The 23,061-nt window shown below is 33.7% G+C and overlaps 1 protein-coding gene across 1 annotated transcript in view; it reads left to right on the top strand.

Annotated features, from left to right (window-relative positions):
* The window catches only part of SLC9A4 (solute carrier family 9 member A4), an 82,993-nt gene extending 61,025 nt beyond the window's left edge, over nucleotides 1-21,968 (top strand). Inside the window, exons 6-12 of the mRNA XM_074299720.1 lie at nucleotides 116-202; nucleotides 2,938-3,008; nucleotides 7,855-8,016; nucleotides 13,597-13,693; nucleotides 17,062-17,193; nucleotides 18,754-18,841; nucleotides 20,974-21,968. Coding sequence (XP_074155821.1) covers nucleotides 116-202; nucleotides 2,938-3,008; nucleotides 7,855-8,016; nucleotides 13,597-13,693; nucleotides 17,062-17,193; nucleotides 18,754-18,841; nucleotides 20,974-21,326 — 990 coding nt within the window. The 3' untranslated portion in view covers nucleotides 21,327-21,968. The remainder of the gene's footprint in view (nucleotides 1-115; nucleotides 203-2,937; nucleotides 3,009-7,854; nucleotides 8,017-13,596; nucleotides 13,694-17,061; nucleotides 17,194-18,753; nucleotides 18,842-20,973) is intronic.
* Nucleotides 21,969-23,061: the final 1,093 nt, after the last annotated feature.

Raw genomic sequence — 23,061 nt, 5'->3', positions numbered from 1 at the left:
TCTAATGTCTCTTTCCACTCTAAATTGTATGATCTCATTCTAATTTTCAGCCTTTGAACTTTAAATGGGAATAATAAATAAAATGGAAAAAAAATTGCTGTTCCTTCTGATACAGGGAATCACTATTGGTCCTTTGGTGAGATACCTAGATGTGAAAAAGACGAACAAAAAAGAATCCATCAATGAAGAACTTCATACCCGTGTAAGCTGTCTATTTAACTAAGAAAGAGAATTAGAGAAATGATTCAGTAGAAAGCACATAAACTTCTCAAGTAGAATAATTGCATTGTTATTAGAATATTGAGCCAGAATGACTAAGAAAGCTGGACTTCCTTCCTCAGGTCATTTAGTCATTTACCTTGTGATCTCTTACTCAGAGTAACTGCTCTTTTCAAATTTTTAATGGGGTGATGTTAGACAGTTTGTCCAGTGTTCTCCTGTCACAGGAATTTAAGCACTTACATGCAAAGTTCTAAGTGCCAGAGACACAAATCAAGAAGTAAGACAGTCCCTGATCTCCAGGAGAGAGAGACAATACACACTGGATTTGGCTGCAAGTCAGATGGTAATGACCAGTATTCCCTAGGAAGTAACAAAACCCACAATAATATATGTTGTTGAATATAATTTCCATTAATAAGACTATATCAGTTTCTAATGGTGAACCATTTGACATTACCAAAGAGATAATTTCTTTTTAAAAGTCTTCAGTAGCTACAGCTGCTGAGGAGGTAGGGATTATATCACCTGAATTGGCATTTACTAGGTCATATCCCTATAGCTGTTGCTTTCTTGCTCTTAGGCTATATAGGCTGCCACCCATTGGTGGTAATTGATAGCTGGCTGGTAATGAAGCTATCAGTGGAATAAGGAATGGTAGGTCCCTTCTTCAAAATGTTTTTTGCTCTTAGATTGTGGAGTTGGATCTGAAAATAGAGCCAGTGACCTGAAGGAGTTGCTTTTTCCATGGCTTTTGAGCACAAGTTTCTGTCCAGCCTCCACTGGAATCTGAGAAAAAATGATGGTAGTGGTTTAAAAGTCGTACTGGCCTGCTCAAAACTAAAAACTAGCTTAACCAAAGCCTTTTTTTGGGAGGTTCTTCTCTAGCATTAAGAACTTTTTTATTCTGAAAAGTCAGTGGTTTCAATGATGTGGGCACACTCTCCATCAAAGTAGATTGCTGCCTCATCTTAGTGTTCATAATTGCTATGAACAGAACATTGCTGTACTTAGATATACTTATACTGATCTAGCCATTAACCAGGGTTAATCCTCAGAAAACAACATGCTCCATCAACAGGCTCATATTTAAAGCCTTTTAAGCTTGGTAAAACCAGCCATAGTTTATGCTCCATTAGCATGACCTTTGAGAACCCAATTCACAATAAAACAAGGGAATAAGATTTTCATGAAAGACTGGAAATATTTTGATGGGGAAATACATAGGTTTTTAGAGCTAAATATATGTGTATATATATGCCTTATACATGTATGTACACGTATATGTGTGTTATGTACACATGTATGTATTGTACATATATGTGTATATATGTGTATACATATATATGTACATGCATCTTTATATAGTCAACAGAGAAGCAAAAATTAAAAATATCCCAATCCAAATATTTAGAAATTGGTAGTGATGGAGGAAGGGTACAACTGAGACACATTTTTTATTTTACAAGAAACCAAAGGTTATGTATACAGCAAAAAACAAAACAAAACTGGGATATTAAATTTTTTGTCTATTTTTTTTTCTGAGAACAATTAATTCAATCAGTGAATTGACATCATATTTAGATCTAAATTCATTCCATAATTTTATTTAGTGAAAAGTAAAAAAACTAACACCTTGACATTTCCTGCTCTAAATCTGTTTGGAGGTATTTCCTTTGGATTAATGTGCTATTGCTAAATTCCTAAGAGAGAAATACTATTGTATAGAAAGCTAACTTTAAGACCAGCTGGGTTTTAAATGTTTGCCTCTGCTTTGTTGTCCAGGTGATTCTGGGCAATTCATTTACCTCTTTAGTACCCAAACATATTTTAATACTCTAAATTTCAGAAAAGTCATTTTTTTTTTTTACTAGTGAATATTTCTTTCCTTGCTATCATGATGAAATTACAGGTTCAAACTTACCATTTTATTTTCCCTAAACAGTTTTAGATAAACATAAACAATATATTATAGGCCTAATGATAGAATGAAAGTAGCTATGGACAAAATTTTAAGATTGCCTATAATAGCATTTATTCTATTGTGGTAGTTATAATAGCTAATGTTTATATAATATATTAAGAACTGCAGAGTACTTCCTATATATTTTTTCATTTGGTCTTCATTAAAATCCTCTTAAGTTATGGGTTATCATAATCCTCATTTTTTAGATGAGAAAACTAAGACAGGGAATTTAAACGACTTGTGCAAAGTTTAGTAAGTAACAGCTAGTAAGTAACAGAGGCAAGATTTGAAGTCAACTTTTCCTGACTCTTTGTCCTCTAACTATTAAATCACATAGCTGACTTTGCTTACTAAAAAAGAAACATTAAATCTAAACATGGTAGTTTTTGTTCTTTCTATTAGGATCTACATAAGTTCGGTTTCACTGAGTGGATACTTCTTAGCTATTTCCATGAGATTTCAACTGGGTTATTATACAAAGTATTTTACAGATAACTTTTATTTGTTATTGTTAGAAATGCTGGTCATCATCAAAAAATTAATATACAGTCTTTGAATCTATGAAACTAAGACAATGTTGGATATTATGAAGGTAAAGTACTTAGAAAGATAGGTGGATGTTATGAGAGTTCCAGAATATTAAAGGCCCACTCTTCCAGTTGCTTAATTTTCCCCATGCATGACCTTTATTTCTGTATTTGTCAGAATTAACATCTCATAGTCTATTGTGTCCTTATGTTCAATTTTGGTAGCTGATGGACCATTTGAAGGCTGGAATTGAAGATGTGTGTGGACAGTGGAGCCACTATCAAGTGAGAGACAAGTAAGGAAATTGGATATTTTGTGTGTAGATGACACCTGGGAAAGCAAAGAATCTAATGAAGAGATAGAAGTGTAAACATAAAAATAAAGACTATCAGGGGAAGTAATCAGAAAGTCTGAAAATCATATGGGGAATGGTAAAAGAGACCATGAATTCTTCACCAGGAGAAGACTTGGAGATACATGATGTTTCAAATGTTTGAAAAGTCACTCAAGTTTGAAACTTCCATGTCATGCTTGGTATGACCTCCTCATTCATCCCATATTGAATAATCATTGGCCAAATCTTGTTGGTTTTATCACCACATTGTTATGGCACATACCATCTTCTCTCTATTCACATAAGCACCATCTCTATTCAGATCCACATAGCCTCTTACTGGAACTATGTAGTAGTTTTCTATTTGATCTCCTTATTTCAGCTTTCTAGTCTTTCCATATTCTCCCATGAACAACTGCCAAAATGATTTTTCTAAAATGCAATACTGATATATGACCCCCTTCCCAACTCAATAAATTCCAGTTGGCTCTCTATTATTTGGGATCAAGTATAAACTCTTCTCTTTGACATTTAAAGCTCTTCACAAACCGTTCTATTCCTGGCTTTCCAGATCACACTATTCAAATTATATAAAATGTAGCAAAGGTGATATCCCAGTGGAAAAAAGCAGCAAGATTTTGAATAAAATAACCTTTTTTTTTTTTTTTTTTTTTTTTTACTGCATTCATTATTCACACACTAATCTAGACCTAGTGGTGTATTCTTTTCTAGTCTGTAGTTCAGCTGTATTTCCCTTCATTCTATGATTCACACATGATACTCTATCTCCTCTTTTTAGACCTTTGCATTCTGGCTCTCATGCCTGGAATACTCTTCCTTTATCCCTCTAACTCCAGGAATCCCTGTTATCTTTTGTAAATGAAACTTTTTCCTGTTCCTTTTAGCTTGCTAGTTCCATCTTTTCCAAAGTTACTAGTATTCAAATTGGTTATAGAGAGGGATTAAACTTGTGATTTCATTAGAAAAGGGACTCCCGAGTGAGGAAACTCCCTTCACCAATGCAGGTTCATACCTTCTTTGCAACTTAATGTCTTAGAAAAAAAAAATGCTTAAACCCAGGTCACACAACCAATATGTATCAGACATAGGATTTAAAGCTGTTTTGTTTGTTGGGGGGGGGGGGTGAGAGAGCTTACCTCTATACTTCTGGGATTCATTCCTATTGAAATAGAACAGAATCAGATATTATTGAATGAGTCATATTAAGAGGAAAGTATATCAAAACCCACACGTCAATCTATATATATATATTTTTTTCTAGCTGATAGATCTAGAGCTGGAAAGGACCTTGAAAGTCATTTCCTTAAACACTATCATGTTATCAGTAAAAAACAAAACAAAACAAAAAAAAACCCCTAAGATACAGAGAGATGAAGTGATTTTCCCAAAGTCACTAAGCTATTAATCAACAGAGTGGATTTTGATGAATTTTGAACCTACATTGTTTTATACCTTCAAATATTCTTTATACTTGTTATCTTTATGTTAAAAGACAAGAGATTTTTTTCTCCTATTGTACAATGTCTCCAAAGTACAATTTGTCCATCAAACTGGTTTTTCTTCTCATATACAATATATATACGTAGATATATATATATATGTATGGAAAAAAATATATATATATATGTGGGGGGGGTGTATTTAATTTAAATGTTTAATACTTGGCAAAAAGCCAGGCCTTTGGGGCTTTTGAAGGCAATTTTCTAATTACTACATCATGCTTTCTCTCTTAACTTGTATATGTCTTATATAGACATACATGTGTGAATATATATATATATATATATATATATATATGTATGTATGTATATACACATATGTCTAGATCTATCCTTTATTAAAATGTAAGCTTTTTAAAGGCATATGTTTTTTTTTTTTGTCTTTGTATTAGTTATTAGCACAATGCTAATAAATGTTTGTAGATTGATTGATTGAAAGGTACAGTTTCTCAGCACTAGCCCAAAGTGGGTACTGTACTGAGCAGCAAACTAAAAAAATTAAAAATAAAAAATAGATGATAGTCCTGGGACAAGAGGATAAGTATTATAGGCTTCTAGTTAGATCAGAAAACAGTGGGAAGAATATTGGTCATGCTCATACAGATTTTCCTTCTTCCATATAGGAAAGAAGGCTAAAGCAGAACAAACCTGATATCTTTCTCTGTGTGTGAGTTCAAGACAAATGACTTTCTCACTTATTTCCTTATTTTTTCTCTGAAAATAGAGTGTTTTATTCCTCTTTTCTTCCTTCTGTCTCTTATTTTCTCTTTCTTTCTCTTCCTCTTCTACACTGACTTTAACCAAGACCGCAGAATCTCTTCAATATTACTAGCTCTTAATATGATCTTTGGTAGTCAATTTAGGGGACTTATCATGTAAAGGGTATGTAGAGGGTCTTATTACATACTTCAACTCACTTAGTTTTTCCTGGCTGCTTACATTTTCTTTTGAGGTTAAGAGCTTGTTAGAACACATGCTCTCATGTGAGTGAAATAGGATGTGGACAAAGTCCTGCCTTTCATCTGCCTTTCAGGAATGTTTGTCTACTTATTAGGACTGGTGTTAAAGGGCACACATTTGACTTAAAGATCTGTCTTTGATAAAGTCTACAAGATTGTAAAGAAGCAGAAATTTTTAAAAATTTCTCATACATTCTGGTTCTAGTACTCTCTAGTTCATTTGTACTCTGAAGAAAAGTCACATGATTCAATCTTTTAATTGTTTCTTATTAGTCAATTGCAAATGATCCTAGGGCTGAGTGAGGTGAACTGATAGTGAAGAACTGGAAACCCTCTTCTTCCTAATTCTAATAGATTTTAACTTAATATAACTGGAAGGAAACCAAAGAAAGTATTGGATGAATAATAAGCATTTGGAATTGGAATTCAATGTTCCTGGCCACCCTCTAAGAAGAAAAGTTACAAAGTAGTTGTTAATTTTCACAATAGAAGGAATTTTGCTGTTCAGGTTCACTGACTAAAATAACAGATCTAGACTTCTCCTTCCCTCTCTACACCCCCCCCCAAAAAAAAAAAAAAGATTAAGGGAAAAGGAATAAGGAAGTTTTGATAAAAGACCCAACAATGAAACCAGTTGTCAGATAAGGCACCAGAAGCAAATTATCCATTTGCCAGGGATAGTAGAAGAGATTTGTTGTGTTGGCTGTAATGATGAATTAGATAACCTCTGCAGTACATAATTTCAAATTTATTTTTCTCCACATTTTCCCATTTTCAGATTTTGTTTTTAAAATATATTCATTTCAGAACACTATTTCTTAGAGGAAATGATAGAATTTAGAGTTATGGAGTTAACAAATATTTATTTAGTGATGGCTGTAGAAAAATGTGGGCTCAAGTGAATGGAGTGAGTTAATTTGTCAACTTTTCAAGCCTTTCCTATGACCACTTTTCCTCCTAGGATGCCAAAAGGGAAACTACAACTTTAGCTATGAATAACTATGGTGTAATGGTGACACAAGCATGGTAAACTATAAGTTTTGGATGGGTAATGATCTGGATGTAGATCACTGACTTAAGGTGATTAATCTGGTTCTATTTGGTCCCAGATAATGGACCTAGTAGCAGTGGGTAGAAATTGCAAAATAGGAAATGTAAGCTTGATATCAAGAAAAACTTCTTAATGATTGTAACTATTCAGAGATGGAATGAGCTGCCTCAGGAGGTAAAAGGTATATATGTATTAGAAGTCTTCAAAAAAGACTGGTTCTGGAATCCAAGGGTCTAAGTTGAAATCCTGTTTCTGACTATCTATATGATGAATTTGACTAATCATTCAATCTCCCTTGGTCTCAGTAAAATAATAAATGGTAAAATGGTAGTGGTAGGAGATAGCAGATGGTATGAGGTTTCTTCTAATTTTAATTATGTAACCATATTATCACATAAATTTGGGCCCTCTTCTGGAAAAGAAAGGAGGCATATAAGCTGCCCTTTGAATAGTAAATTATCAGAAGGATTGACAACTACCATTTAAAACAAAACAAAGTGTAAACTGGACCACATGCTTGATGTGAGATTCAGTCTATAATGGGCATAGGGTGCAGTAAAACAATCAGTACCAAATCAATGTGCAGTCTATTCAGTCTCTCTGTCATTCATACTGTTAGGACATATGTTTTTTGGAATTTTTGTTTTGTTTTGTTTTTTTCTTAATTGGCAGGATTCAAAATCATCTGCAACATAATAGGGCAAAACTACTGTAACAACTGAGCCATTTAAACTTATTGGTGTCTAGCTGAATAGGCCAGTATTACTGTAAGTGCAGCTGCTGCTGTTATGCACTATTAGAATAGAACATTTGTTCAAAAGCTTCAACCCACCATCAGTTCTTTTCTCACAATTAGAGCTAAGCTACGCTGTGTCTCCCCTATTCCCTGCTCACTCCCACTTTTTGCCCTGATTGCAGCTTATCCTTCCCTTTGTCTAGTTGATTTCCAATATCTACAGGCCAGTGGGCCGTCATTTCCTTCTTTCTTTTCTTCATTCAAAAATGCACCATTTGGGGGGATGGGGAGTGACTTGTTAAAAGGCTAAGATAGCTCTGATTCCAGGCTTTTTCCCCTAGTATTATAAAAAGTAGGGATAAGTGATGCTGATGATCTCTCTCTCTCTCTCTCTCTCTCTCTCTCTCTCTCTCTCTCTCTCTCTCTCTCTCTCTCTCTCTCTCTCTTTCTCTCTCTCTCTCTCTCTCTCTCTCCCCTTCCTTCTTCCCTTCTCCTTCCCATATATATTACTAGTTTCTGAACAATTGTTTTTCATTTTCAGGTTTAAGAAGTTTGATCACAAATACTTACGGAAAGTTTTGATCCGAGAGAACCAGCCCAAATCGAGCATTGTTTCATTATATAAGAAATTGGAAATGAAACAGGCTATTGAGATGGTAGAGACTGGGATTCTAAGTTCCACAGGCTTTATGATACCACTCCAGTAAGTAAATCCCATTTCTCAATCTAGGAAGTGCATACCAGAATTCAATGACAACTATATCACTTAATTTCAATAAAATATAATAATTTATTAATAATAATTAAAATTTTATAACTTTGGAGCTAGAAGGAACTTCATAGACAAAAATCTGAAATGAGAAAACAAACACAGAAAGGTTATCTAACATGCCTGGAGGGGTTACACAGTTAATAGGTGTTTGAAGCAGGAGTTGAATCTAGATTTTTTTGATTCAAAAGCCAGTAGTTATGCATTGTGCCATACTCTGTCTTGAGTCATTAGGTGGAAGCATGAGGAATGCGTTTCCTTTGTATTAATATTAGCCTTTCCATTTGGAAATTCACCTGTATATAGCATCTTTTATCTTGTTTCCGCAAGTACCAATCAAAAAAATGTTAATCTTTATAAAAGAGCCATGACAGAACGATACAATTACAACCTAGATTTTACATAATTATTTTTCTTCCCTTGCCTATCAATATGTTTTCTCTTTAAGCCTGGTCTTTGGCTTGATGCTCTGCTCAGTGACTGCTCCTAAAGTTTCTTCCCATTGCTTCTTTGCTTCTATTGTATCCCCACTGACCCAATTTAATCTGTGTTTGCCAAGGTATTATGAAAAGGAATAGATGAAGTCCCCTTGTGGGATTGAAAGAGTAAAATAATGAGGAAGTGGGAAGGATATAATGCTTTCTGGATTGTATATGGAAAATTGTATGTTCTGAGTACATTTAGAATTGTATTTAAGGTAAATTTTGTATGATTATATGGGGAGGTTTGGGACCATGTGCTGTATTTCTAGTGAGTATAAATTATTAAGGAAATATGGTATGAGAAAGTTAAAGACCACAAGATAATTAATTTAGGAATGGACTCTTTTCCCTCACTGAGTTTAACTGATTTATTCAATGTTACAGAGGTACTCTCTGATTCTAAATGCAGCATTTTTTTTCATTGTATTATAAGGAAAGACTGGGATGTGGATAAAAAGGAATATGGAAATGTGAAGCAAATCAATGTTTCCCTGCCTGCTCTAAGTCCTCATGAAAGAAAGCTCCTTTCCTATGGGGCTTCTTAAATCTGTGGGGTTTTTTTGTTTGTTTGTTTGTTTTACTGATATAGGTGACTCACTAAGAGTAAATTAAAAACATTTGAAAGTGACATTAACTTTTATTTTGGGCTATTATCCTACCAAATTATAAATCACTGCATCAGTTCTTCTAGGAGTTAATGAAACTCCCAAAGATGCTTAATTTACTTATTAGCTTATGGACTCAAAGATTACTTAAGTTAATAAGGATGTTATTAAGAATGTTGAATTAAATGGAAATATAAATAATAAATAATAAAGTACCTACTTTGTACAGTGTTGTTCTAAGTCCTACCTGGTAGGAGATATAAAGCATTAATTTCCCCCCTTCTCCTATTTGGAGTTGATAATTTAGTAATAATGATATACCATACATAAGTAATTAAGAGTGTAACATAGAGCCTGGAAAATACATAAAGGAAATAGGAATGAAGTGCTATTACATTTCCAGGTAAGAAAATATTATTTCTGACTTATAAGTCCAGAAGAACAAGATCACAAAAGAATTTTCAGATGTTTCCTTTGTACTGTATCTCAAAAGATGATTTAGATTTCAGTGATTAAAGATGGAGGATATAGAAGGTAAAGGTATTCCAAGAATGGGGAATAGTATGGACCAATGTGCAGAAATGAGCAAGCATAAGCCCATTGCAGGCCATTGAAAGGAGTCCAATTAGGCTGGTCTATGGAATCAAGAGATTACCATTAGATTCAGAAAGCCACTAGAAAGTAGAATTAGAAATGAAAATCAAAAGAAATGAAGTTGAGATCCAGAATAACTTATCCCTCTCTTTTAGATAAAATGTTATCCCCATTCTTGCAAGTTTTTTGTAATGGAGTTAGGACTGAATTTGTACAAAGGAGACCTGGATTTGAATATCCACTTATGTCTTTATCTCTTAAAAGCCTCAGGTTACTCATTTGTAAAATGAGAGGTTGAATTAGCTAAAACTAATAAAGATTCTTTCCAGCTTTAAAATCCAGTCAATGATCCCATAAGTTTTTTTTTATTATTTTGAAAAAAATCTAACATTTCAATGGTGTGAATCCATTTTTTTAATACCTTTGGTGGTTTTATAAGTTTGGGGATTTTTTTTTTTATTTTTTATTTGTGGTCTGGATCTGTGATTTCATTGGTACAAGAAAGGAAACTAACAATATAGATGTATCCCTACTCTGCAATTTATAGTCTCATTAAAGAATTGTACTGCTCTTTGAGATTTATGTGACTTTGCCCCGAATCCCACAGCAAATTTGGATCAGAAGCAACATTTGAACCCAGGACTTCCTAATTCTAAGAATATCCATCTATTCACCATAGCACTTTACCTAAAGATGAACTGAAAGCTAAACTTTTGATAATGAATCACTCCAAACAATATAGTGCTTAGATGATAGCCTATTGTCAAAGTCTTTCCATCTTGTAGAACACATTAAAAATTGAGCTTTACTGTATTGTGAATTTAAAAAATCCAGTCACCCTCACTCCATAATCAAGAACCACGAAATAAAGGAATAAGGTTTAAGTGAAGGTTAATCTTTTATAGTCATGAACAAGAATTAAGCTGTGCTGTTGAAGAAATCATCTCTTTATGTATAAACGTGTGTGGATTAGTCTGAATTATTACTGCCAACAGTTATATAGCTTTTAATCATAGGTTTTAAGAGTATTTGAGTTAGAAAATGAGGATTTCCTTGGCTTTTCTTATTGCTCCCTCAGAACTTATTTTGGTGTGTGAGTAGCACTTATCTCAATGAAAATCAGCCTGTCACATGATTAAAAATATTTGGGAGCTTGACAATTTAAAGGCATAGCTCTCAATTACTGGTGTTTCTTTCCTCAAGACAAAATATAAATTTCCTTTGTGTTCAAAAGACTTATCTGGTTGAGTTAGTTATTTCTATTACTGCCACCTAGGCAATGATTCAGAGTTAAACACAAGAATCTCTCAGGTAAAGATTTTTTTTTCCCCACTTTTTCCCCCCACTTTTTATTCTGAACAAATCAAGCCTATGGGACTTAAAAAACAAAATTTAGATGAATAGAAAAAGAGAACATTACCCTATGATGACAGTTTCTGTATTTAGATGGCAACTGTTTGATCTTATTAGAAACTCCTAAGAAGCCTAGCGAAAAGGAATTCCTCTGTTGAGATCAAGGCAGCTGACTTCTGAACAAACAAACCTTTATACAATGTTAGGAAAGAAACATGTGGACTAAAGCCACTATCTAAATGGATTTATAATGCCAAATATTAACTTGCATACCCGCCTCCTCCCCTAAGTTTTGTTTGGAGTGGTTTTTTTTCTTCCAAGAATTTCTTAGGTGTTCTGGAATCCAATGGTATTAGTAGAAATGCTTTACAAATCTCTGAGTGTGATATAATCTAAGTTACTATTATTTCATTCGATCCTGATAATTCCATAAGATAAACAGAATAGGTATTTTCATTGCCCTTTTCTAATAGGAAGCTGAAGGAATTAAGAAACTCTTTTTAACTCAAATAATTAATGATTGGTGGATTTGGCTTTTTAATGTATTGTTAATACCAACATTGGCAGGCCTTTTCCATCATAGTTTTAAAATCATAGTATGTGGGGGTTAAAAAGGAAAAAGTGACTTAGTGTGATTTTTGCTAGTAAGTATTTAGGCAAGCATTTGGTGTGTATATTAGTGCTGGGTATTTTAAAGCATTTACTTAGTACTTTGAATGAATCTCAAAAGTAGTAAGGACTGTATTGACAATTTTTTTTATTTATTTCATATTTTTTTATAAATATTGAATGACATGAAAAAGTATAGTTTAACAATCTGAAATGTTAAAACATTTTATCTTTTAAACTCCAGTAATTGAATCATTTTATATAAATGAGATCAATATGCAATTTCAGGGAAAACTTATTTGAAATTGATTGTACATCTATTCATTATCAATATAGAATAACTTTCCCTTCCCCCAGTACATCTCATTTTGACAAAATACCAAAAATTAGGAACAAATTACATGGTGCCATTGCGATTTTTTTCATTAAAGCTGGGGGATAGTATGATATGGGAAAAGATAGGGCCAATGCCATGCATACTACCAGATTTTTTTTTTTTTCTTGTTTGATTTTGTTCTACATGGTTGCTCACTAGTGTGACCTTTTTCAATAGATCCCGAGCAAAATGTACTTCCCCACCCACCCCACCCCAAACCACACTGTATATCTGTTAGGCACCAGCATTCTCTCTCTCTCTCTCTCTCTCTCTCTCTCTTTCTCTCTCTCTCTCTCTCTCTCTCTGTGTATGTGTGTCTCTGTCTCTCTTGTTCTCTCTCCTCTCTGTCTCTTTCTGTCTCTGTCTCTGTCTTTCTCTGTCTGTCTCTTTCTCTGTCTCTCTGTCTCTGTCTCTCTCTTCTTTCTGTCTCTCTCTGTCTCCGTCTCTGTCTGTCTCTCTGTCTCTGTCTCTCTCTCTCACTCTCTTTCGTGAATGTGTGTGTGTGTTCAGTAGCTATTCTTTCTGTAGGACTCCCATTGAGTTCTTTGTCTAAAAGTGGAATTTGGTATCTTCCATGTCAATCAGGAATCAAAATTCTGTTCCCAAATCAAATAGTTTATAAAATACGATTATAAGAAATGAATGTTTCAAATGGTAAAATTAATGGTGAGTAGATAAAGTGGTCTGGAGGAAAAAAGAGCTAGCTTTTGAGTCAGGAAGATTGGGCAAGTCACTTAAACTCTAAAAGCCGAAAGGCAGTCTCCAACCCTACATGAAGTCTCCTAAATAGTTGATGATATTTATTGGTGAAAGTTTTCACTCTAACAAAACCTATATCAGTAAAACTGCAGGACAAATCAAAAATTAATTTGGCAGTAAAATTTTATGTAGAAAAGATTAGAAAGATATAATAACTTTCTATTATAAATCTGAGGTATAAATGGGAAAAAGCAAAGAAAACATAATATAAAACTTTCTTACTGGTGGCATCTTGTGTCAGTTTCTCACAATGCATGCATTGGGTTTCAGATAATATTTATGACCTGTTATAGTAATAGCTTTGATAAAGCTTCCAGGTAGGTTAATTGTTGTTATTTTAACTAATATAAATAGTCATTCAATTAAGTTGCACTAGCTTTTTCATTACTAATTTTCATTTCATTTCATTCAAGTTTTGTTCCAGATTATCTTTTCTGTGTGCAGCATCAGACAAATGTTATTAGTCATGAGAGCAGATAACTCAGGAGATACAGCAATATTTCCTCAAGCCATCAAGATAAATGAAATTTAATTAAATCCTTCTTAAGTGGTCAGCTTTAAGTTTGTAATAATGCAACATTGTTTTAATACTGTATCATTTACGGGGTATTTCAGTGGTTTTCCCTACATGACTTTTTTGGATATATTATTCTTGGAAAGACAGTGAAACATTTTTCCAGCTGTTGTTTTTGCTTAGCAGAATAATGCCTTGCCTTTCCTCCCCTGATACATACAGAGCACAGAGAATTCAAGGAACCAAAAGACTTTCCCCTGAGGATGTGAAATCCATGCGGGACATTCTAACACATAACATGTACCAAGTTCGTCAAAGGGTATGTAATAGTCCCTCTGGGTTCTTCTGAAAGGGTTTGAGGCTTGTCAATTAAATCATTGCATTATTTCCTCTTCATCTAACCTCACCTGAACCAATTCATTTCTCTTAGATAAGAGAGATTTACAGAGGAAAGGGCAGTGCTCATATCTAGAAATTTATGGTGAGTTTTTCTTTGTTTGTTTTGCCAGGAGGATGAATTCTATGTTAAAAAAAAAAAAACAAAAACAAAAACAAAAAGCAGAATCAGTATCTTACTCTAGGGGCCAGGCTATGCTAACCTGAGAGTCCTAGTCCCTCTGTATGGAGGTTTTAGGTCCTCCTCATGCTTATCTCCATAGCCCCACAAAAAGATTCTCAAAACCAAAAGCTAACCAAAGCTTAGTTTAGAAATTCTTGACTTTTCTTATTGTTGATTCTCCTTGTGTTCTTTAAGATTAATTTCAGGCCAGCTAGATATTTGCTATTTGGCTATTTGTGTCTAAATTCCTAGTTTTAGACAGAATCTGAAACAGTCTCTGGTCATTGTAAAGATGAAGAAACTGAAGTTAAAAGAATTTGAATAACTTCAGGAAGATCTCACAACTTCTTAATGACAGAGCTGGGCCTAGAACTCTGTTTTCCCAATTACATCAGGATAAATGCTCTATTATCTTCAAAGAAAATAATGTTTGCTACCTCCTCTCTCACATACAAAAAAACAAAAAAAAAATAGCTGATTATAGGGTGTATGCCTATGTAGGACTCGGTACCTACTGAAGAAATAAATGTTTTTTACTACGCTATGGACTTAAGAATAGACAGACAACCTCAGAATCAGGAAGTCCATGGTTCCAGGCACCAGCCTAACATATCCTGGCTGTTTGACTCTGGACAAGTCACAAGTTTTCAGTGACCCTCGGGCTATAAGTTTCAGAGAAAGGGCCTGTCTGCATTGGCCTAGAGAGTTTCTTAGTAAATTCCTTATAACAAAGAAGTCTTTACTCTGTCTATAATTAATATGTAAAAGTCAACATGGTATAGTGATTAGAGAGCTGACCAAAGTCAGGAAGGGATAGGTTAAAATCCTGTCTCAGTTACATTTTCCTTATGTGATATCCAGCAAGCTATAGCTCTGAGCTCCTTAAGCACCCCTCTAAGGTTATAAGTTGAAGGGAAAATGCTGATCTATATTAACAGAAAAAAATTAGATTAGAAGAGAAAAAAAATTCCTCATTGAAAGCTTCATTGCACCTATGAAATCAATCAATAATCAATGAATTAAATATCTGCTATTTGCTAGGCAGTGTGCCAGACATAAGAGGTTCAGTGCAATGTGCCAGGCACTGTATTAGGTCCCTATTTGTTTTGTTTACATAAAATAGTTGAAAGTAGATAGATGGACCAAGCAAAATAGTTAGAAAAATAACTTCATAGTTAATCTTAAATAGCAGATAAGTATTCTCTGATCAGATGATAGTCTGCTAATTTTGTAGAGAATATGAGAAAATATTTGTAAATATTGAAACATTATATAAATGCCAGTAGAAATCATTGTCTCCATCTCCAGCATAGTAATTTTGATTTTTTTCCATATGTGATGGGTGGTTCAGTTTTGAACCAGAACAATGGGTAAGAGTTCAGAGAGTAGTCTACTCTCTGTATACTTCCAAGACCAGTTATCTTCAAAGAAAAAGGAATTCCCAAGTTCTAAGGAGTTCTTCATTTAGGAATGCCTACTTTAGTTTAGGAGTTTGTAATCATACTATGCAGGTCTGGGGTGAGTTCAGGGTTCTTTTTAAATCACTGAAAACCATTCTACTGTGAGTCATTTCCATGGATCATTTTTTGCAATTGAATTCTCCTCCCAAAGTCTGTTGAATCAGGGAGAAGCTATAATCAAACTTGCTCTGTCTAGGGTTTGTGGTAAATTCTCCTTTGGTTTGTCCTATTCTGTGTTTTCAATGTGATTGGGAATTTGGAAGGATGGACTGAAATACAACTAGCCTCTGGAGGATGAGAAGTGTTCTTTCTCTTTTTGCTTTTATTTCTGTTTAAAATAGAGGAAGTCCTTCTGGGACTCAGGAATGATGCCCTACTATTGTAAGCAATATGGCAGATCTGAATAGTAATATGGAGTATTTTGTCCTCCAGATGGAGCCACTGACCTCACACTTTAGTTGAGCCTTTATATGTGAATCAGTGATTGATTTGTTCAGTCATTTATGTGATCTGAATAGTCAGTTCATTGCCAATATTTTCATAATAAAATCTTCAGGTGCACTTTTCAGTTTTGAAGGAATGAGAAAAGAAAAAAGGAGAAAGAGAAAGTCTTAGTTAAAAACAAAACAAACAGAAAAACAAGAAGTTTTTTCCTTACTGCCCTATATGTCAGACTCTTAGACTGTAAGATAATTATGCCCTAAATGTTTCTTTTGGCTTATGGGTCAATATGACTTCGGCATTATAGATGAATTATGATGAAAAATTCCCAGTTTTGACCAAAATGTAGATATTTTGTTTAGTCAAAATGCCTGATGTCTCTGTGACATCATATGATGTCCATTCCAGAAGTCTGAGTGTGTACTATAAATTTTTGCAGTCAGAAAATAAGAAGAAATATGTCCCTAGTGTATCAGTACAGGAAGTAAAAAATAGGCAAGGCTGTATGATATAGATCAGAGGAACATTGAAAGGCATTTCTTTCCACTCCCACCCAGTTGTCACTCTCAGCAAACTCTAGGGCCAGAAATTCCTAACAGAAGGTTTCTTTTAGGGCAGCTAGGCCTGATGTTTGCCTCAGACTCTTATTATTGGTGTTATCCTGAGCAAATCACTACACACTATTTCCTCAGTTTACTCATCTGTAAAATGAGCTGGAAATGGCAAGACACTTTAATATCTCTGTCAACAGTGGAATCACAAAAAATCAGACTTGACTAAAAATGACTAAGTGACAAGTTTTCTTTTAATTTGAGACTTTGATAGCATCTTTTAAAGGGAAATGCAATGATGTTATGTTGGAAAGAGTGCCTTAAACTGCTATCACCTAAGATCATATGGATACTAAGCTATTTATCAAATTAGGTATTTGGTTATCAGAAAATTTCTAAAGAACTAGGACATAGGATAAGTTAGATTTGATGGGGAAAGAATAGAACTGAAGTATATGAGTAACTACCTATGGAAAGCAAATCTAGGTGAGATCTTAGGGAACATATGCACCAGTCATTTGGGTGAGATTGTTGAAAAGGGGCAGGGGGGGGAAGGAAGTCCAAGAAAAATGAACTCAGTTAAATTTATGATTTTGCTTATATTTGAAAAATATGCTGAAAATGCTTTCAAAATGAGCAGCATGTGTCTATAATCCCATTCCCATTCTCATTTCAGACACTGTCCTACAATAAATATAATTTAAGCACAGAAACAAGTGAGAAACAAGCAAAGGAAATTCTAATCCGTCGCCAACATACTTTCAGAGAGAGTCTGAGGAAAGGCAATAGCCTGCCATGGGGAAAGCCGGTACAAGTTGTCATTTACTTACTTGGGAGTATAAAAATTCATTTGTATATTTATTCAATTATTTGTCAATATTTATTGAGCTACTGTCATATTTGCCTATTTCTATAAATTATAAAACTTAAATCCCTTGAAATTAATTTTTACCTTCATATCATTAATTTAATTTAATTTTTTTGGTCTGAAACTTTTAAAATATGTGGTGTTGGATGTCATGGCAGCTTCCTTTTCCTTCCTCCCAGCCTCAGGAGCATGTTGGCCCAGGCCAGAAGTTGCCAAAGAATTTCTGAGTGTGATGTGATCTTCTGAGTGTGATGTTAGGACTGAAATATTAATAGCTAACACATTTCAAGTCAAGATTCTTCTGGGAAACCTGTTGGGATCTGTAATTGATTCAGTTTTCTAAAAGATCCTATAAAGTCATATCAATTTGCTGGGGTAGGATGGTTCTAATGATCTCTTATAATAAGCATAAGCAAGTTTTTCTACTTGAGGGCTATATGAATTATTACATGACTTTTCATTTATTATTTAATACTCATTAAAATTACTAATAATTTAAGCCTTTAGTATGACACTGGGTAAAAGTCATCTATAAAGCAGAAGATTAAGCTCTATTATCCATGTGTCTTAGCAAATTGGGCAAAAACTGGTTTTGCTATGACTTTCCTGCCTTAAGATTAAGAGGACTGCCTTTGGGTAGATACAACATGAGAGCCTGATGCCTAAAGATTTAGATTTACCCCAATTTACAATGGACTAGAATCAGATTTACTTCTCTCATAGTAAATCTGAATTCTTCAAACGAAATTATACCTGAACCAATTTTCTTAAGGTATTCCCCAGAGAAGGTCAAGAACTGATCTGGTGAAGATTCTCATTCCATAGAATGGAATTTTGATGTGGTATAGACCCTATTCTATTACCACATATTTAGAGGGGCTCCAGAGAGCTTTGAATTTGGTTCCAGAGCTCTTGGCATTTAAATAAAGGGTCTTTCAACATTCATCATAAACTAGATTAAATCCTGAGAGGTAAGTCACTTGTCCAGTGCCACAGAGATAGCAAATAGGAGGAGGTAGGGTTTGAACCCAGGTTTTTATTGCAAATATAGGGTTCTAAGCCTGGAATCAGGAAGACCTGAGTTTAAATCTGGCCTCAGAAACAAACTAGTTGTGTGTGTGGTCCTAGGCAAGTCACTTAACTACTTTGTCTCAGTTTACTCAGGTAAAGTAATAGAATCCACCTCTCAGAATTGTTGTGAAGATCAAATGAGGTATGATTTAAGTGCTCAGCACAGTGCCTAACCATACTAAATGCTTGCTTCATTCATATTTGCACCTTCTTCAGCACCTACCATGGGGCCTTACATGAAATAGGTGCTCAATAAAAAATTAAACTTAACTACTCAAAATGACTAAAAGCCAGTAAATTAAATTGGAGTCTCATTATAGTGTGGGTATGAGTGTGTCTCTATGTGTGTAATATTATCTAATTTCATTTCCCTTCTAAAACTCCATCCTTACCAACTAACCCACTGTTTAATTTTCTCTTGTTGCATAGAGTGGTATCAAAAATATCCGCTACCTCTCCTTCCCATATAGCAACCCTCATTCAGCAAACAGAGAAACAGGAACTGGTGTTTTCACAGGTAATTTGTCTGCTTTGCTCTTCTTCCTCCAAAGAATAAAAAAGGGTATCTCATGAGACTCTGGAATTTCACTCATTTCCAAACTACTGAATTTTAAAAAAAAAATAATTTCACTTTTATGAAAATAATTCATAGGTTACCAACCATCATATTTTAGCAAATGTTTTTCTCTTTTTGATTTTTAAAAATTTCTTAAAGTCTACAAATTCTAATAGGTATTCTTCTAATAGAAAGGAACAATCCCCCCCCCCCCCCAGCTCAAAGTTGATAGAAAATTATCTTTTCAAATTCTTAGAGACAGTTGAAAATAAAATGATTTTGGAGTCTTAATAGATATTTTCTTTGTGATTTGATTTCTTTTCTATTTGTTTATTGTTTAAAATCTTAAAACTTCAAAGAATATGAGAAATTGAATTTTAAAGCATGTCAACATGGTTTAATATTAAACCTTTGGAAAGTGTGTGCTTGTTTCTATCTGATAAAATTTCATTCAAATATGAGTAGCTCAAATGATCCAAAATCCTCAGCAGAATTTTTGGATTAGAAATTGCTTAAGCTATCTTTCTTGTTTTCTCTCACCATTGGTACATAACAATCATTCATCTTTTTCTCTCACACATTCCTGATTACATCTTTTAGACCTGTTCTTCTAAATTCCTCTTTTATCACAAGTGGCAGCTTGCTTTCACTTACCACATACCTCTCTATATGCTCTCTATTCAATACTCATTCTCATTTCATTGGAAACTATAGTGTTCCATGTTTTGCAAACATAGAACACCTGTAGAAGATTGATATTAAAAAGATGGCAACTAAAAGGACATTTAAATTATACTTCCTTCAAAATATATCTGACTTTGTAAATAAACAGGTTATATTAAATGTATATCTAGGTATTTCAAAAAATACAATATGAATAGAATGAGATTTTAAATGTCACTCACTTCATTTTATGAAGTATTCACTTTCCACTTATCATCTTGAAAGCTAAATGCTGCTTACTAGCTATGTGATCCTGGGCAAGTCACTTAATCCCAGTTGCCTTATAAAACAAACAAGCAAAAACAAAGTGGATTTTTTTTTTTTTTTTAATTTCAGCTGTATGCTGAAAACATGTGGATGATATTTTTCAACAGAAAGACTTATGTTAAATAACTTCTTGGTTATTATCTCCCATTTTGCACACAAATAGGCTACCTATTTATTACATTAGCACAAGAACAACAAAGTTTGCAAAGCACATTACACATATTATCTCATTTTAACCTTATAAAACCCTGGCAGGTAGCTGTTATTATCAACTGTGAGTAGAAAAGTGCTCAAGTGACTTTCCTAGGGTCAAACATCTGGGAAGTCTCTGAGAATAGATTTAAACTGAGGACTTCCTGCCTCAAGGTTCACTCTTTTATCCAATGCACCACCTATCTGCCTTTATAAGCTAAGGATAGTGAAATTTATAGAATGGAGCTTAAGATTCTTTTCAGCATCACGATGTAGTGGATAGTGTCAGATCTGAAGTCAGAAAGAGTTGTTTTACTGAATTTAAGCCTGGTCTCGACACTAATTATATGATCCTGTTTGCCTTAGGAAAACCAAAATAAGGGGCCTTCAAGAGTTGAACTTGACTGAAAAAATACTGAAAGTTTTAAAAAACAAATATCAGAATACTAATACTTTTCACTGCCATATTATGCTTTTCTATTAGCTATAAATTATTTCCTAACATTATAACATCACTAGTATTTGTATTCTTTTCATAAAACAAAATACTTTAGAAGTATTTATCTGGTAATGAACAGTCATTCATCTACTAATCCAGTTAAATAAGAATTTCTGTTAGAGAAATAGACTAACATAGGGACTAGTAGATTAGTAGAAAATGGACTGGAAAACTTAGGGTTTTTATTTTAAATATTGCAAATTTGTTAGATGTTATCCTTTGGGAACTGGAAACTGAAAAGAATGTTGTAGGAGATGAAGATCACAAATAATTTGCCTATGAATGAATGAAGAATGGAATACTTCTCCATTCAGTATTCCATCAAGATATGGCGACATTTTGAGATGAATGCTTTGTTCTTTATTCCTTACTTTGTTCAAATTTAATTTGTTTATTTGTTTTTGTCTTTTAGATGATGATAGCAGTGATTCAGCCTTCCCTCCTGTTACATTTAAATCACATGCTCGAACAGGGTCACTTCAAGAAAGACGACAAAAGCCAGAGCTGATTCCAATGGAGAGGTTGCGTAGAGGAGGGAGATCTTTAAATTTGGGCTCTCAAAGAAGTGGTACCAGAGGAGACCAAATAAGCAGAATAAGACCGCCATTAATATCAAAGCCACAATTTCATGCAGTGGATGAGGAGTATGAATCAGGAGAAGAAGAAGAGGAAGGGGCAAGAATAGTGGGGCATAGATGGACAGCAGAACCTAGAGATGGAAAAGAATACGACAAATCCCATAGTCCTCTGCTCCCAAGAAAATAATTTTATTCTCCATAAGACTTTGCCTTCCTCTCTAGCTAATTAGTCTTCTGCATTTTTCTTGTTACTCTGAAAGAGGAGTTTTTAGAGTTTCAAGGAGAATAATTAGGTTGGGTTTGCTTTCCTAAGTAAGGAACATATTAGATAGGTGTCTGTGAAGACAGAAGAAAGACTATCTGTGGATTTCAGAAAACTGAAGCAAGTTAAACCATATTCTTAGCTAACATAATTTTGTGGGAGAACTCCTAATGGAAGATAAAAGATAATTATTCTGAAGGCAATTAACCACTAAGAATTACTATGAAGTGGTATAGCATGAGACTCTAATCCATGCTAGATAATTCAGGTACAAATATAATCACTGGTGCATGTTATACTATATGAATGGTATATGAATGAAGCTTTTAACTAGTCCTCTATTTCTGGGGTAGAAAAATCCATAGAATCAAAAATTATAAAAGTTGTAATTCTTTTGTAACATTTATTCAATACTAATAACAGATAATATATAGACTGTAGGATTAGGCTCTGTGATATGAATTTGTAATGTACAGTGTGACCAAAACTATATGTTTTAAGCCTCAAAAAACAAATTTCCATATCATTATCATTCCAGCTGAATGTTTAAATCATCATTGAAACTGACTGAGTGTTATCTTTGTATAGTATATTTAGTGAGACATTGGGAAGATAGAAGATCAATTAGTCCAACCACAAAATTTTACAGATAAGGAAACTGAGGCCTGGAAAAATGAAGATATTTGCCTAAGGTCAAATGACTAGCTAGTGGCAGAATCAAAACTAAAGTACTTTTGTCCTGAAGTCCTCTCCAGTGGTCTTACAAAGTAATCTCTGTCCCCAAGGAATTGATAATCTGATATAAAATATAATGTCAATCGTCATTCAATCAGTAGATAATGGAATAAGATTTTTTTGCTCCATTAATTATTCTTATTAATCCATTAATTATTAGCCTCATAGAAAACATCTAACTCAGGGCAATGTTCTAGTCATAGCAGTAAAGATTTTCATTTAAAAAAATTCCAAAGTCCTTTAGCTATATCTTTAATACTAGTTTGGAAAAGTAATGCTTTATTGAAAAATCTCTATAAAACTTTATTTGATTTTTATAAATGTTAAATAATCTCTTTTTATATTGAGTGGCAACATTGAGTCCAGTGTTCTCAAACTGTTTTTAAGTAAGTGAACTTTACAGTACTATACATAATAGAGAAGTAGCAAAACTCTATCATATTGTAACCTAATAACAATTCAGAAAGAAGATATCAAAAATGATCTGTCCCATATTACATAGAAACTTGTTGGGACAAATTGATGAGAGTATGATTTGTCTCACTAATTTGTAAATTTCTTATACTCTACCAAAATAATACCCAAAAAAATATTCAAATGTGTATATGCATTAATTGGCACAAAATATAAGCAGAGATTAACTTGAGTAATCAATCTCATTATGTAATAATAATAGTGTTTATATAATGCTTTAAGTTCTGAAAAGACTTTAGCAATATTATCTTATTTTATCTTCACAACAACCCTGAAAAGTAGGTGCTATTATCTTCCTCATTTTGCAACTGAGAAAACTGAGGTAGGTCAGGTAACTTACTGAGGCTCACTTACTAAATATTTGAAGCTGAATTTGAATGCAAGTCTTTCTGACCCTTGCTATAACCATTGTGTCACTTGATTATTTGGTAATGTTTTACTCTTAAATATT

This window comes from Sminthopsis crassicaudata, chromosome 3, assembly GCF_048593235.1.
Source record: "Sminthopsis crassicaudata isolate SCR6 chromosome 3, ASM4859323v1, whole genome shotgun sequence".
NCBI classification, from domain to species: domain Eukaryota; kingdom Metazoa; phylum Chordata; class Mammalia; order Dasyuromorphia; family Dasyuridae; genus Sminthopsis; species Sminthopsis crassicaudata.
This window is presented reverse-complemented; position numbering and strand designations above follow the sequence as displayed.